The sequence below is a fragment of the Stegodyphus dumicola genome, chromosome X1 (genome assembly GCF_044657685.1).
Source record: "Stegodyphus dumicola isolate Sdum_Otavi_A_Nest chromosome X1, ASM4465768v1".
Lineage (NCBI taxonomy): Eukaryota > Metazoa > Arthropoda > Arachnida > Araneae > Eresidae > Stegodyphus > Stegodyphus dumicola.
In genome coordinates, this window is record NC_140780.1 from 172,676,968 (window position 1) to 172,692,668 (window position 15,701).

The window sequence follows — 15,701 nt, forward strand, 5'->3', positions numbered from 1 at the left end:
CTATGGAATGGACATGACTCATCTACGAAGTTTCTTTTTTCTTGAGAGTTAAGATACAAATGATACATTTTGTTAACATATGCAGTGCTGTCCAGTGATTAAAATCACTTCCATTCCAAACATATTTCAATTCATTAAGCAACTGAGTTTAATAGACAGCAATTTGTGCACTGCTAATCATAGTATTAGTTTAAAATTTTTTGAATAAAGTAATAACTAACAACTAATTCAATAACTGATCCTAATCTAATAATTAAAAATTAATGCTAAAATTAAAGTATTTATGCAAATTTGAAATTCATTTTTAAAATTTTTTTCTAAAAATGTTTTGTAATTATTTTATTGATGGAATTTTATTTTTTTCAAACAACTATTCTGTGTTTGTTTTACATTGTTCAACAGCAGTTTCTCAGTTGTACTCTCTCTCAATATCGTAAAACTGCTGGTATCTTTCTTCTGATCAGCACCTATCAGTTGAAGAGATTTTCTTCGAATTGACAGCGATTTTTTAGAATTCGGTTGATGTTGACACATAATTTTTTACTGTATCATTTTTGCTGTCTATTTCACAGTTCTTTTAACACTTACAGACATTGTTTGCACACATCATCTAAATAATAAATAATCTAAAACTGAATCATAAAAAGGAAACTTTATGATTTTCCTCACTAATGTCTCAAATATTACTTATAGCTTGCAATTCCTCTGGGCTTCTCCTACATAAAAGCCACTATTTTTAAAACAATTTTTAACTGATTTTGAGAGATAAACCCCATATACATTGTCAGTGATATGCACATACTTATCTCCTTCACAGTGCTCTCATTTTGACAGTATTCAATTCTGTTCAGCATTTTCTGAACATCATTCCTGCAATGACATGTGATATCTTTTATCCTGAATGTTAGAAGCTGTATTTGCAAGAAGCTATACTAATGTTATTCAAAAAGACAGCAAAGGTGTGCATGCTGCACAGTTACGAAAGTAAGTAAAGTATTTTTTCATTTTTTCAGTTCACCATCCCATTTCAAAGAAAACCAGTAAAAATGCTACTTGTCATCTGTAAGTTCTTGCTGTTGTGGTTAAGTTAGAGGTAAATTCTTGATTTCTTTCAAGTATCGAAATTTTCTGCTTCTGCCCATAATCAGTGCTGCCTTCATTATTGGATCCACACTGCTGGTTAATAACATAGTAATTTATTTCTTCAGTTTCTTAAACTAGCCACTGTTTCATTTTCAATTATTAATGTGTATTCTGGTAATGTTCTATAATGCAGTGCAATTTCATCTATATTATAAATTTTGTGTGGCTTGTATTCATTTAGCGATTCAAGTAAAACATTTTTTATCCAGTTATCAGCTGCATAATGATCTGCCTCTTCCCTCTCACCAAGCAGTTCCTCATGAAAAACGTTAGATTTTTCTTTCTCCAACTTGTGAGCCATCTGTCACTTGACACAAAATTCTATCCTAGCATTTAGAAAATTAGTGAAGAAACGTCCAAAAATAGAAACACTTTGGTTTTACAGCTTAAAACAGACCATAAAATTAGCTTAACCCTTTGTTGCACACAAATACTCTAGAGAAGTTAAACAAAAATGTTTGTATTTTTTCTACTTAACCTTAGTAATAATAATAAAAAATAATTTTATTCAAATTTCGTTTTAAATAACTGCTACACTTTGTTCACTACAGCGGACAACATGCATATACATACATGCATACAAATCTCTTCCCAACGATTTACGGTCATTGCATTTGAAATCATTTCCTGCCTTGTTTGCAGTGATCATTACCATCTTCTAAATGGTAAATCTACAACTGACACGTGCATACAGATCCCCCAAAATACCTTCATTTTGTCGATTGTGATTGAATTCATTTTGCTACGATTTTGTAACCTGCACCTATTGGATTCAAATGTCAAATGTTCTAGAAATTCCTTGCAAAACATAAACATTTCCAGTGGTGTTTTGGCTTGATAAGCAGTACATTTGGGTTTCAATTCACTCTTTTCGGTAGATCTTTATCTACCCATTCCACAATTTTCTCAAACTGACATTTAAAATAAAATGTCTAAAATTACTAATTATGAATAAAAAATGGCAGAATAAGAAAATGTAAGCAATATTATATAATGTTTACTATGAGAAATTGTACTAACTTGGAAACAGAAGTAGCAGCTATTTTCCAAATAACAATGCTTTACTTTGATGCTATACAGCCATCTATGATCGACAGTTGAAAGTTTTAATAATATAGAATGAATAAACACAGGAATGGAATCTGTTAAGGCATTTACAGAAGAATAAACAAATTTAAACTTTTGTCTACTAGAGTGGACATGATGCAACAAAGGGTTAAATGCCTTGCAGTTTTCTGCCATTTTTGCACTTGAGACATTTGCATTTTTTTATCATTTCTTCATTTAATACTAATTTTTGTTTAAATAACTGCGCAATGCTATTCTATAAATTCAACATTTTAATTAGCTTTTCCCTGGCTGCAATTATCAAGCGCATCAAAATCTTTTGAGAATTTACCCTTTTCTTTCAAGCTTTAAATATTTCAATTTTCAAAACTTATGTTACTAAACAGTAGAAAATTACCATTTGTCTATTTAGTCAATCTACCACTCATAATTACAAGCATGAGAAATGCTTTCTTTGTCTTTTCTTCAGCATACATTTGTCATTCCCTTTCCATTCAAAGACTTATTATATGGTAATGCTAAGAAGCTTTTCATGAACTTTACACTCTGTGAACATAATCTGTCTCTCTCAAAGGATTTGAAGGATACAGAGATATAAAGACTGATGTGGATGATTGTGATGCAAAGGATCTCAAGATTTTGATAACGTGGAAGACTTTAAAGATGCGATAAAGAAGATGCGCTTCTACCTACTATCAGCTGGTATTCGAGAAGGAGCCCACACTCATTTACAACATTTATAAAGGGCTGTTTCTGTTAATTTTAAGATAAGGAAATTCTGCCCCTTTAAAGTGCAATGTGAACAAAAGAACTCTGAAAACATTATCTCACAAGTACAGAGACCAAGTGATGGGAGTATTTGATTTAAATCTGTTTTAATAAAGCATAACTGAGCGAACATGTCCACATGTTAAATATATGAATTACAAAAAGTTTTGATGTCCACAAATAGGATATTCTGAAACTGAAGGATCAGTCTTTTGCCAGTCTGAGGTTTTTAAGCAGTGAAGCAGTGAAGATGGTCATTTTTTCCATTGACTGCTATGTATTTGTTCTAAATCCCAGACATTTAAATGTAATAAGTGGCTGAGTTTATTAACCACTGAATTTAATAAGCACAAGGCACAATATTTTAACTCTGATAAATAATAACTCTGATATAAAATAGATTTTCAAAGAGGAGGTACGAAGGCAATAATTTTATCGATGGTATGGGGGAGGGGTAAGTTATATATTTTTAATGGGTATTTGAGGTATTAGAAAAAGGTATAGAACAAATTATTATAAATTTCAACACCAGATAAATCAAATTCCCGATTTAAAAAGTTTAAACTACGTACTTCCAAAAAAAATTTTTTTTAATGCACAAAATACACAAGCTTTCTTTTCTTATGATTTTCGTATACCTTGATGTGCATGAAGTGATCAACACTTTTCATATTTGATTGTTTTCTACTTTAACAAAAATACAATTACTTGGTGGGAGACTCCTCTAATTAAATACTCCTTTCTTGTTAACTTTACAATTTTGTTGAAGCTGATAATGCTCTTCACTGTATATAATGTAATGTACACTGCTCAAAAAAAAAAAAAAAATGGGACAGTGCTATATCTCCCGTTCTACTGGGCCGATTGACAAAATTCAAACTGCGTTTTTCATGTCTCGAAAGCGCGACTTAGGATATATATTAGATTTATATATAGCACTATTCTAACATAGGTATTTTAACACAAAATCGGACTTTTTCTGAAATAACATACCAATTTTTTTCCATATTTCGATTCTACGGCTCAAATTATGCCAGAATACCAAGTTTTGTAAAAATCGTACGAGTAGTTTTTAAAATATTAGCTCTCAAAATTTTAGCTCCTCAATGTTAATTGAATTTGGCAAATATTTATTAATATCTCTTTTTTTACTAAACTTTTTTTTATTTTTTCTCTCACATTTCGAAATTTAGGTTCATTCCAAATAAAATTTACCCATTTTTTGTGTTTTATTTTTTAAATTTCTATTTTTAAATAATTTTTATAAATTTTTCGAAAAAAATTTTGAATTATAACCTATAAAATTTTTACCATCATCATAAAGTGGGTGTATTTTTAAGCATATCTGCAAAAAATTAGACTTTTTTATTCAAAATTTTCTAAGATATACACGAATTTACATATTTTCGCGTTTTGAAATTTGGCATCTTTTTTTTGAGCGATAATAACGCCAAATGTGGTCTATGGATTTTTGTTACACTGTATTGCCACAGCTATTTTTAACCTTAAATTTCAAGTAAAATTTTACGGAGAATTAATTATATGAAATTTTTTCCCACAATAAGGCGTAATAAATATTTATTAATACTATATGAAAATCTATTTTTTAAATTATAGATGATATTATTCAAATTTTTAACAATTTTTTTAAATTTCTCTCTTTCTTCCTTTTTTTAAAAAAATAAGAGTACGTTTTTCTAAGAGTAAATTTTTACCTTCGGCGTTTTATCTTCTGCTACTTTACTTCGTTTTAAATCGAATTGTCTAAAACTGAGAATTTTCGTTTAATGTTTATTTGAATTTAATGAAAATATTTTATGACATTAACTGCATAATTTATTTCTAAACAAACTGTTGCTTTTGAAGTGGCCGAAAGAGCGGCAGATACTATCATCCATATTTTTAAAGCACAGTATATTTTTATAGAGATATAAGATTTAGAATAATCATTTTTATAAAAGTCAAATTATGATATAAACATACAACCCTGTAGAGACTGAATTAATGGAAGTTCAATGGTTATGTAGAAATGATCTGCAGCTACTTAATGGCTGGATAAGTCAGCAGATTCTGTGGACAAGCAAGAATAATTATATAAACGACACCCAACATTCTGTATTTTTGTATTTAATGTCAATTTAATCTGTAAAAATGTATTTTTGTGCGTAGCTTATTTTCATTATATCCTTAAAATTCTAATTTAGAATGTAATTGTCAAGAACTGAATCCTAATCATCAGTAATATAATAAGTAATTATTACGGTTATTAATAAATCCTTCTTATAAAGTAATTGCAAATATTTCAAAAAACTTTCTGTCTGAATGCAAATATTTTTCTATGCAAAATTTTTAATTTATATTAATCAAGATTGCACACGATATTATTTATTTGCACTTCAACTTTTACCGTCAGCTCTAGTAGAAGTTACAAATCAATTATATTTAATTAAGGATTGGATTGGATTATTTAATTATGGCAAAGCACACGAGGGCTATCAGCCTAAAGGGAGGGATGCCTTAGTGGAGGACTTTCTAAGGTAAACTGGCTCGTATACACGTTACACAGGGGGAAAACCACTAAAACGCCCATGCAGCCAGCCCGTTCGCGGGATTCGAACTTCCGACCGAACTACCAGTGCTCAGCGTCTTTACCCCTCGGCCGCTGGTGGGCTATTTAATTAAGGAATGACCATCTAAATTTAGAAACAGCGTACTGTAACAGCAATTCAATTATTGGCGCCGTATCTTTCATGTTACTCCCTACTGGCAAGCTACATGATTTTTAATGAGTATTCGGGTTTTGCTAGTAACTTCATTTGGAAATCGCGCTTAAACTAGGTTAGTTGGTTATTTGAACATAGAAAGAATATGGGAGCTATTTGGTTAAGATGCTTTCATAGAGAACCTTTGTAAAGACAACCTAGAAAACTACGAAAACCAACCATGCAAAACCCTGGGTTAGACTTCGCAACAAACAATTAGTATTTAACAATCTTCAAATGCTGGCAACTGGTGAGGCTCCAATTAAATCTCCAATTTCATATTTTATTTGTAAATATTTAAAATAATGTTGTATACTTAGACACAGAAAGCAGAACTACCAAGCCGTAGTGCAAATGAATATTCATTTTCTTTTGCAATAATTGTATTCACTTAATATTCTTGGAATATCAGCTAAAGAAGGAACGTTCTCGGAAGATTAAAGAAGTGTTTAAATCCAGTGATATAAGGTTTGTCTTAGAAGCTCAGGATCAAAACGATTCTGCAATTGCCCCAGTAGTTGACTTGTAAATGGTTGTGAATTAAGCAGATGACTTTTAATCTTACGTTTTCAGTCAGACAACGTATTCCAAATGTTTTGTATTGCATGATAATGCATCTTTTCATTATTCAATAACCAGTCGGAGAACCGCTTGTGTTCCGAAAATAAGTATGTGTACTCAATCGTCCTGCATGTTTTTCAAATTTGTCTTCTTGTGATATTTTTTCTTTCCCAAAAACTAAAGTTGCCTCTCAAAGGAAAGTTTTTTGATATTGAAGAGACAAAAGGAGTATGACATCTACTTTTAGAGGCATGTCAAAAACAGATCTCTATAAGCCTTCTCTTCCATTACATGTTGTGCAGTCAGACAAAAGGTTGCATCAGCGTAAATTCTATAATCTATTTTTATTACACTCTGATTACTTTACTAACATACGGTGAATATATACTAAATCTTTTACATCAGCTTAAGTAACTCGGAATTTTTGACGAAATTGTTGTCGGAACTAGGACTTAGAAGATATGTCATACTGAATATTTCAATAATCCAATAAATTCAAGGTCGAAGTTTCAATATTTTATTTTCGGAGGTAGGGGAATTTTTTTCAGTTTTGTTCCATTATCCTAAGTATATTTGCTTCGATTCTTTATTTTTTCTATAAAAGCGGAAATCTTACGCATGGTACGCATATAACGCATAGCTTCAATTAAAATTTAATAATATACAGGGTGTTTATAATTAAAGTTCCACATTGAAACGGTCATAAAACAAAAACTACTGGATCAAATGTTATCAAACCTGGTAATCGTGTAAAGGAGATCATAGGAATTTATTTTCCGCGAAAAAAGGGAAGTTCCAAACCTCACCACCAGGGGGAAAATGGCGCTGTATGCAATATTTTTAAACGAAATATGGGTCGGAATCTAACTTAACCTTTTGTTACACGGGTTTAATATGTTGCATACCCTTAAGAAATTTTGAAGTAAGAAAATTACCATTTAAAGGCGTTAAATTCGATAAACGTCGAGTGCGCCATCCGTGTAAGTGAGAAATTCGTCCGTGAAAACCACGAATTAGCGATTAGAAAATGTGAGATCGCAAATCACTCGCACAAGTGCGTACAATCTGGAAATCGTTTTCTTACCGATCGCTAATTTGTAATTTTTGAAGCCTGAATTCGGCCCTAAAACATGAAGATACTGCTTCAAAACGCTTTTAATCGATTTGAGGTAAAAAAATTCCTCATGTTATCTATCTAGTTCCATTGCATTCTCCTACTACATTCGATTGCATAGCAGTCATTCCACACCGTTTGGTGTGGAATAACAGCTAGTTTTATAACTGAACCATTTTTCTCTGAAGAACAGTCGACAGCTGGACTACTGTGATTGCAGCTCACTTAGAGTCAATGTTAAAATGTTTCGTGATACACAAACTGCAGTAACGTGGCATTTTAGATACTACGATTTTTATGCACGGCTGGGCCCCACCTCACGTGTGTCGCACAGTTACTTAGGCAACATTTCACGAATGAACGTCTTATACGCCAACACTTCCCCTCTTCCCACCAGACCTCAACCTCTGTGACTTTCAGCTATGGGGTTTTCTCAAAAGCACTGTTTATGGTGATAATCTAAACAATTTGGCAGAAATGAAAAATGTTAAACACTGACATGTCCGTAACATTCCTCCCGATATGCTAAGAGCTGCTGTTGAGAATGCAGTAACAGGATTTAACTTGGTTTCGGAAAATGCTAGACGCTACATTGAACATGCTTTGTAACACGTTTCGGAAAATATTAAACACATTTGAAGCAGATGTTTTCGTGTCTTATTTCATTTAAGAATCTTGTATACAGCGTCATTTTCCCCCTGGTGATGAGTTTTTTTAACTATTTTTTTCTCGCTGAAAATAAATTCCCATAACCTCCTTTACACGATTCCCAAGTTTGATAACATTTGATACGGTAGTTTTCCTTTTATGACCATTTCAGATTTGAACTTTAATTAAAACCACCATGTAAATTAAACTTTAAAAATTTGACAGTTTGGTTCAAGTCCCAGCTTTAAAAATATATATATATAAATATAATCTTTTATAGTAGTCCTCTTAGAAAGAATGTTTTAAGAAGCTATTTTTTCTCTCGCGTTATAGATTGTATAAAAAAACATGATCTTTAATATGATTTAGATTGTTTCAGCCGATATAAGAATCAGGTCACTCTGTGGTACAGAATTAACCCTGCTGGACTGTTTTATTTCTTTGTCATTTAGCAAAAATCTTTTAATTAAAATATTTATTTTTTGGACTTCGCTTTTTTTTTTATTTATAGTTAAAATGACTAGAAAATGAAAAGCTGTCTTCAGCTGAAACGCAATTCATGCAATTGATATTTTAAAAAATTGACAAGAAAGCAAAATTTATGGAAGTCTAGCAATCGAAAAATCTTAATTTTCTTGTGTTTGCACTGAAAATAACTGTAGAAGGAAAGAAGAAAATTAGGGAGAAAAGTAAGCAAAAATTTGCAGGGAAATTTGGCTGTCAGACATACCAAGGTGTTTCAAAAAGTTGGACGCTTTTGAAGATACTTTCAGGATACTTCAATGAATTTAGGTGTTCGAAGAAAAAACACTTGGACGTGTACACCAAATACCATCAATTGGGCTTGTGGTTAACAGAAAAGACAATATGGTTTAGACTATATGGTTGTATAAATTTAAATTACGTTATAGAACATCATATCGTATCATAAATGGAGAATCCCATGATTTTCTCATTCGAATTATTTGATGATTCAGGAGTTTATCCAGTGATGTATGTGGATGTCACCTAAAGATGTTTTTTTTTCCTCCTGATGAAACAGCGGCCGAGCGATAAAGTCACTGAACACTGGTAGTTCTGTCCGAGGTCCGAATCCCGCGAACGGGCTGGCTGCTAGGGCATTTTCGTGGTTTTCCCCATGTGTAACATGTATGCCAGCCAGTTCCCCTTAGAAAGTCCTCCACGAAGGCATCTCTCCCCTTAGGCAGATAGCCCTAGTGTGCTTTGTCATAATTAAATAAACCAAAACCTCTTGATGAAACCAGTCTTTCCTTTCATCTCATACCTTCAAAATGTTTAGCCTCTAAAGACTAATAAAGGCTCTGACCAAATATTGATGAAATGGATTGAATTGAATTATTAAGTTACGTCAAAGCAGGGCTATCTGCCTAACAGGAAGGATGCCTTTGTGAAGAACTTTCTAAGGGAAATCAGCTGGCATACACGATACACATGAGAAAATCCACAAAAACGCCCATGCAACCAGCCTGTTTACCGGGATTCGAACCCCGGAGTGAACTATCAGTGTTCAGCGACTTTACCGCTCGGCCGTTTGTGGGCCTTTATGAAATGGAAGGCGATAACTTTATTTAAAATGATTGTCAGAAATATCAAGATATTTCGAAAATTTGGATGCTTTTTAATATACTTCCGGAATGCCTAAAGAAAAAGAGCAAGAATAAAGTAGAATGCCTGAAGAAAAAGAGAAGAAAAAGTACATTTTACGGTAAAATTTAGTATTTGTATTTTTTTTAAATTTAAAACTTTTTAATCTTATGATATTTGATTTTTACGATTTCAAAAATAAAATATTTTACTAAAATATGAATAACATTTAAGAAGCCAAATGTAGGATAAAACTGTGTAAAGCAATGGGCACAATGATAAAACTGTTTAAAGCAGTGTATGCAAGTCATCCTAAGTTAAAATGTCGCAATCCTAAGTTAAATGTCTCTCTTATTTATATATATCTTTTCTGAACGGAACATTGAAAGGCGTGTTAACTGTGCTTTACTGTATTTTCTCTTTTAATATATGCAGTTTTCAAACGCATCGTAGTCTGGGTTACAAAGTAATCCTCCAAAAGAAATGCAATTCAAATAAATAAAATCAAATTCTGGAAAATTTATATTAATAAATATATTTAAAATGCTGAATTCGAAGGAATAAATAGAAAATTTTAAAACAATTATCTGAAGAGACAATGCAACACAAACAATTAAAATAAAAGTTAAGAATTTAAAAATTACCTAAAATAATAACTATGACAAAAAATATATATAAAGAAAACTATTTGAAAAAAATAAATGCTGCACCTTTATTTACGCAGTTCGAATAGGTAAGTAGAAATTTTTAAAACAGTTATTCGAAAAAGAACCATGCAACTTAAACAATTAAAATGAAATTCGAAAAAGAAAAAATTACTTAAAATAATAAGTTATAATTAAAAATATAATATAAAGAATATTATTTGGAAAAAAGGAACGATGGTGACTTTTTTTCCGCTAACGGGAAAGGAAACTAGGTTGCCATATATTAAGAAGTTCGCCAAGTGAACTATTCTTGGCGCAAACTGACAAAAAAGTGCCAACATAAATTTGTGAATTTCTCCGTAAATTTCGCTCCAAATTTTACAAAATTTCATATTTAGGCGTAATTTGAGTCATAGAATCGAAATATGTAAAAAAATTGGTATGTTATTTCAGAAAAAGTCCGATTTTGTGTCAAAATACCTATGTTAGAATAGTGCTATATATAAATCTAATATATATCCTAAGTCGCGCTTTCGAGACATGAAGAACGCAATTTGAATTTTGTCAATCGGCCCAGTAGAATGGGAGATATAGCACTGTCCCATTTTTTTTTTTGAGCAGTGTACATAAGTGATTTCTAAAGTGCAACAGAATTTTTTGCCAGTCAAAAAGTTATGACATTTTCTTTGTAATTTAATTTTATATAATATATTTCTAATAATCAATTAATTACAAGGAATGTTTTTAATGAAAGAAATTTTTCATCCAGTAAGATAAATTCTTCAATGTTATAGACAAAATCAGTTTCACTTACAACCACTTTTACAGAATTTAAAAAATAATATACTATGGGAAAAATTACTTTAAAATCCTTTCATAACCACCACACAAATGCCAGCTCGACCCTCATCAAGTTCTTGAATCTGAAAAATATGAAATGGAAAATTAAAGCCCATATATAATAAAATATTTTATTTTATTTAAAAAGCATTTTTCATGAAGCAACTAATTTTTATTCCACCAAGAGTAAATCCTATTACCTCTTCCCATTCATTGGTTTGGGGATCATAAGCTTCAACAATTTTTAAATAAGATTGACCATCATATCCACCAACAGCAATTAGGCGATTGCCAAGTATACCAACACCTATGGCATCTCTTCCAATACTCATGGGAGCCACCAAAGTCCATGTATCAGTTCTGGGATCGTATCTACATTATTAAATATTGCATAAGACAGACTTCAAATTTTTAGTCAAGTTACCACTAAAAATGAAATCAGAAGCAGAATATTATAATAAATGCTTAAATAATTATAATTGCATACCATAATATTAATAAACACACATAAAAATAAGAAAAAATAGACTAATTATATACTTTTAAACAGCAATACTGATCTAACACAGCAATAAACTTTAGTTAGGTTTCTTTAGGTTCCAAAACTTAAGAAATGAAAGCTTATAAAGTGCATTCATTAGAGAATGAATTAAAAGCCACTGTATGCAGCAAAACAGACAACTCACAGTCTTTTTCTGTATTAAATTTAAGTAAATATCGTTTTCAGTTTTGATAGAAGGATTTAGTAAGAAATGATAGCCTACATACTATTGTGGGTTCAGTGTGGCTATCCAAAGTGCAACATGAAGAGCGACAAGAGATATCAAATTTATTTCAGAGATTACACACAGTATTAATGTTAATTGATTTGAAATACAGCCTTCTTTGAGGTGAGGAAGATGAGAAAAATCAGTAATGAGTGTTGCCTACTCATTTGTCAATAACCACTGCTACAAGCAATGGCACAGAGTAAAAGAGGCTTTGGATGGGTTTTCGGTCAATGGCAGCCCATGCCATTTCCATATGTAGCCAAAGTTCATCTGATGTATGCCTGGGTGCGACATGCCAATCTAGGACTTGTCCAATCATTGACCAGACATGTTCGACCCAGAGAACGGGCAGGCCAGGGTAATAATGCAATATGGTGGGCTAAGAAAAAGCTTGAACATTGCATGCAATTTATGGTTGTCCACTGCCCTGTCCAAATGTGGCCACAAGCTAGCCCTGAAGGTAAGAAAGGTGAATAGACTGTAAAACCTCAGAGATATAGCATAGGCTGATAAGTGTACTGATAATGCATACTACGGAGGTGTGGGAGTGGGATTCAATATCACTCCACACTTTAACAGTGGGTGCTGGACAAGTATGATAATGCATATCATAATAGTCAAGCAGCCTCTTTCCACAGTGTCTTCAAAACTCTAACCTGGCTGTAGTGGTACTTCAGGTAGAAGCGCGATTCATGCAAAATTACATCATACCATTCGGATGACCATCTCCAATCTCCAATGAACTACTACAAATGCAAGTGCTTGCATTTTAAAGTCAAAGATAAGTGAAGCAATGAGTGCCCAATGGATAATCAGTTGTACTGTAAATGATTTTGAACCGTTCATGAAGACATTGATTGTTGTGTTATAGACTACATTTGTTCAGATGGTTGCAGATGTGGCAGTGCACTCCATGAATACCATGCACAGAATGTGCCTGCCTTCCTGTGTAGTGCAACAAGGCTGTTGCAATTGCTCTTGTCCATAATTTGTTCCCTCCTGTATTGACCGATTCCATATTTGCATGATTGTTGCTTGGCTATGTCTGACATGATGACCAGTTTCCTGGAAGAATAATCCACAATCTCTGCATGCAATGATGCTCATGTTTTTCTACAAGGTGTACTGAAGCTGTACACATAAAATTCTCATGAAAGAAAATTCACATTATTTAAAATGGTAAGCTTTCTTTTCTTTACATACAGATTGTAAGGAGACTGCAGTCACCCATGATGTGCATGTGCACTGAAATCATAATCATTTGCATATTGCATATCCTGCAGTGTACACGTGATGCACGTTTCATGCTGTTTGGATACTTCTTTAATGTGTAACATTTTTGGATAGCCAGAAGTTTATCTCACTAAGTGATCACTTTGAAAAATAGGAAGAAATTAATAATTCATTATAATATTAATTGCAAAGAGCAAATCAAAAAGCTTAAGCCTCTGAGTGCCGTCGCATAGGGGCCCGAAGGCTTAGGGGGCCCTTTTAATGTCCTGCTGAACTACATTTACGCGTTTAAACTTTAAGACGGATTCCATTACATATATACAGAAGCTTTAATTCATTTTCATTTGATGAGTTCGAAATTAGAATTTCTATAAAAGATTAACTATTATTTTATATTTTTTATCTTGTATTTTTTTCCCTTTTGCTTTTCATTTTTATTTTTAGAATTTGTACTACCATTCTTATTTTCATTTTGATATGTTTTGATTTTGTGTTAAACCCCTTTTACACGATTGTTAATATTAATATAGTTGAGGAATAACCTTGATTTGACTCCAATTTACTTTTAACTTTAGAATCTTTAAGTATATGTAGATAATAGAATTCGTTTTCTTTTAAGATTTAAGGGCCCCCTACCTGTATGTTGCAGTGATGCAATTCTCTGTATGACGCAGATAGGAGGCCCTTGGAAGCACCTGAAACAGCTAAATTCAAGCGTTTGCAAAAGTTAAAATTCCAGCATTAGATTATGAAATAATAACTTCATGACCTACCCCAGTTTAGGAATAGCAGTGAGCGGAAAATAGGAAAAGTTCCTTAGTATTCCTTAGTCTCAAGCCTGAAAATTATTAAAGGCAAACCCCCCCCTAAAGGAAAGGTTTTTCCTTTTGCAATCCCAAATCAAAAAACGGTGGAAGTGGAAATGAATTGTAACTATGTATTATAAAGTACTTATTTTATATATTAATTTGTTTCTGTATAATTCGCATTATGATCGAATAATCAGTAGACGTATATTCTAAGTATAAATCAAAGAAGTAACTAGGCAGGATTCTGGTACTTTGGAATGAACTTTGCAAGTTAAGAGAAATCATGGTATATTATTTGTAGTTTGTAATTTTCATAGTATGTCATTCCGTAGCGTTTAATTTTGTTCATATATTGAATCTCTTACTAGCTTTTCCATTAAACGCCAAGTCCAAAAATCAGTCCTAATATTCAGTTTGAAATTGAATTTATTAATGTGAATGATTCTTAGAATTTAATATAACATGTATTTCGTTGGTTCGCTAAAGTAATGGCGTAAGTAGTAAACGGTGTATCACTTTTCAAATTGTTGCCATCAAATTATTTCACTCTGTATTATTTTTAAAGAAATTAAATAAGGAAGAATCTGCATGTTTGAATGTATAGTTCTCACAATGTAAAAAACGATGGTACTTGCAACCTGTGCAGTCGCACCAAGAGGCAAGGTAAGGGACAGAAACATTTTGGATTTAGAAGCACGATTGACATTACAAAATGGCAAAGTTAAAGGCAGATTGATTTTTTTCTCTGTTTTTTATACTAATAAGCTGGAGGGGCGAATCATTCCTAAGTATTAATTGCTAACTCCAGAAAACATGCTTTTCTTTCTTAAGGACACAAAATCATTGACGTAAATTGAGTAGTTGTGACTTGAAAGGACTTTGCCTCACCCCCATGTAGAAATGCCATTCTAGTACAGAAAACGCAAAGAATTTATGGCACCACATTTAGAAAGGAGAGATTTTCCGTTCGGCTTAGGGATCTTTGAATGAATTCAAAGTCCGAAAAAAAAAAAGAGGGCAGGGAGTTTTACGACAGGCTACGAATACACAGATGCTTAAACATTAACCGGCAAAATATTTCAGTTAATTTCCGATGTAAATTTAATGAAATTTTTTTCGTTAAATTCATCGAAATTCATTACTTTTACACTCATGGGTGTAGGAAATGGAATGAATGAATATTTTTACTTGAAATAATGAGTAAATCAATATTTATCCAATTTTTCATATCAAAATTTTCAAAATATTCTCACATTGCAGATAAAATGCAGGTTAGGAATTCTTTAAAATCCTTAATCGAGAATTAAATCTGAAAGCACAGAACTTGTTTGAGGATTTACTTGATTTGCTTTAGAAAAGAGAAAAGCTGTAGTGTTTCTTAAGCTGTAAATTACCCATCTACCAAAAATTCACACTTATCTGTAAAAGATAATTCTGAAGACATTAAATTTGTTTTGAAAGTAATATATTAATCTCTCTTCATATCAAAATCTTCATTTGAAAAAAATATTATAAATTACAATTTATTTTAACAACATGAAACATTTAAGCGTATAATTGAGTAATGCGCAATAATTTGTACGTTATTTAAACGGCATTGAATTGAATTATAATAATAAAGCACTCAAGGACTATTTGTTTAAGGAGAAGAACGCGTTCATAGAGTACTTTCTAATCATTATTTGAAATGAAATTTTACAATTTACTTTACTTTTGCTGTTAATTTACTTTCC

At 31.9% G+C, this 15,701-nt stretch overlaps 1 protein-coding gene across 1 annotated transcript in view; it reads right to left on the reverse strand.

Moving 5' to 3' along the window:
• Positions 1 to 15,701, reverse strand: part of LOC118200991 (kelch-like protein 5) — a 139,688-nt gene that overhangs the window by 12,785 nt on the left and 111,202 nt on the right. The window contains exons 9-10 of the mRNA XM_035372991.2: positions 11,357 to 11,528; positions 11,179 to 11,239 (exon numbers count right to left, since the gene is read on the reverse strand). Of these exons, the coding sequence (XP_035228882.1) occupies positions 11,180 to 11,239; positions 11,357 to 11,528 (232 nt within the window). The 3' untranslated portion in view covers position 11,179. The remainder of the gene's footprint in view (positions 1 to 11,178; positions 11,240 to 11,356; positions 11,529 to 15,701) is intronic.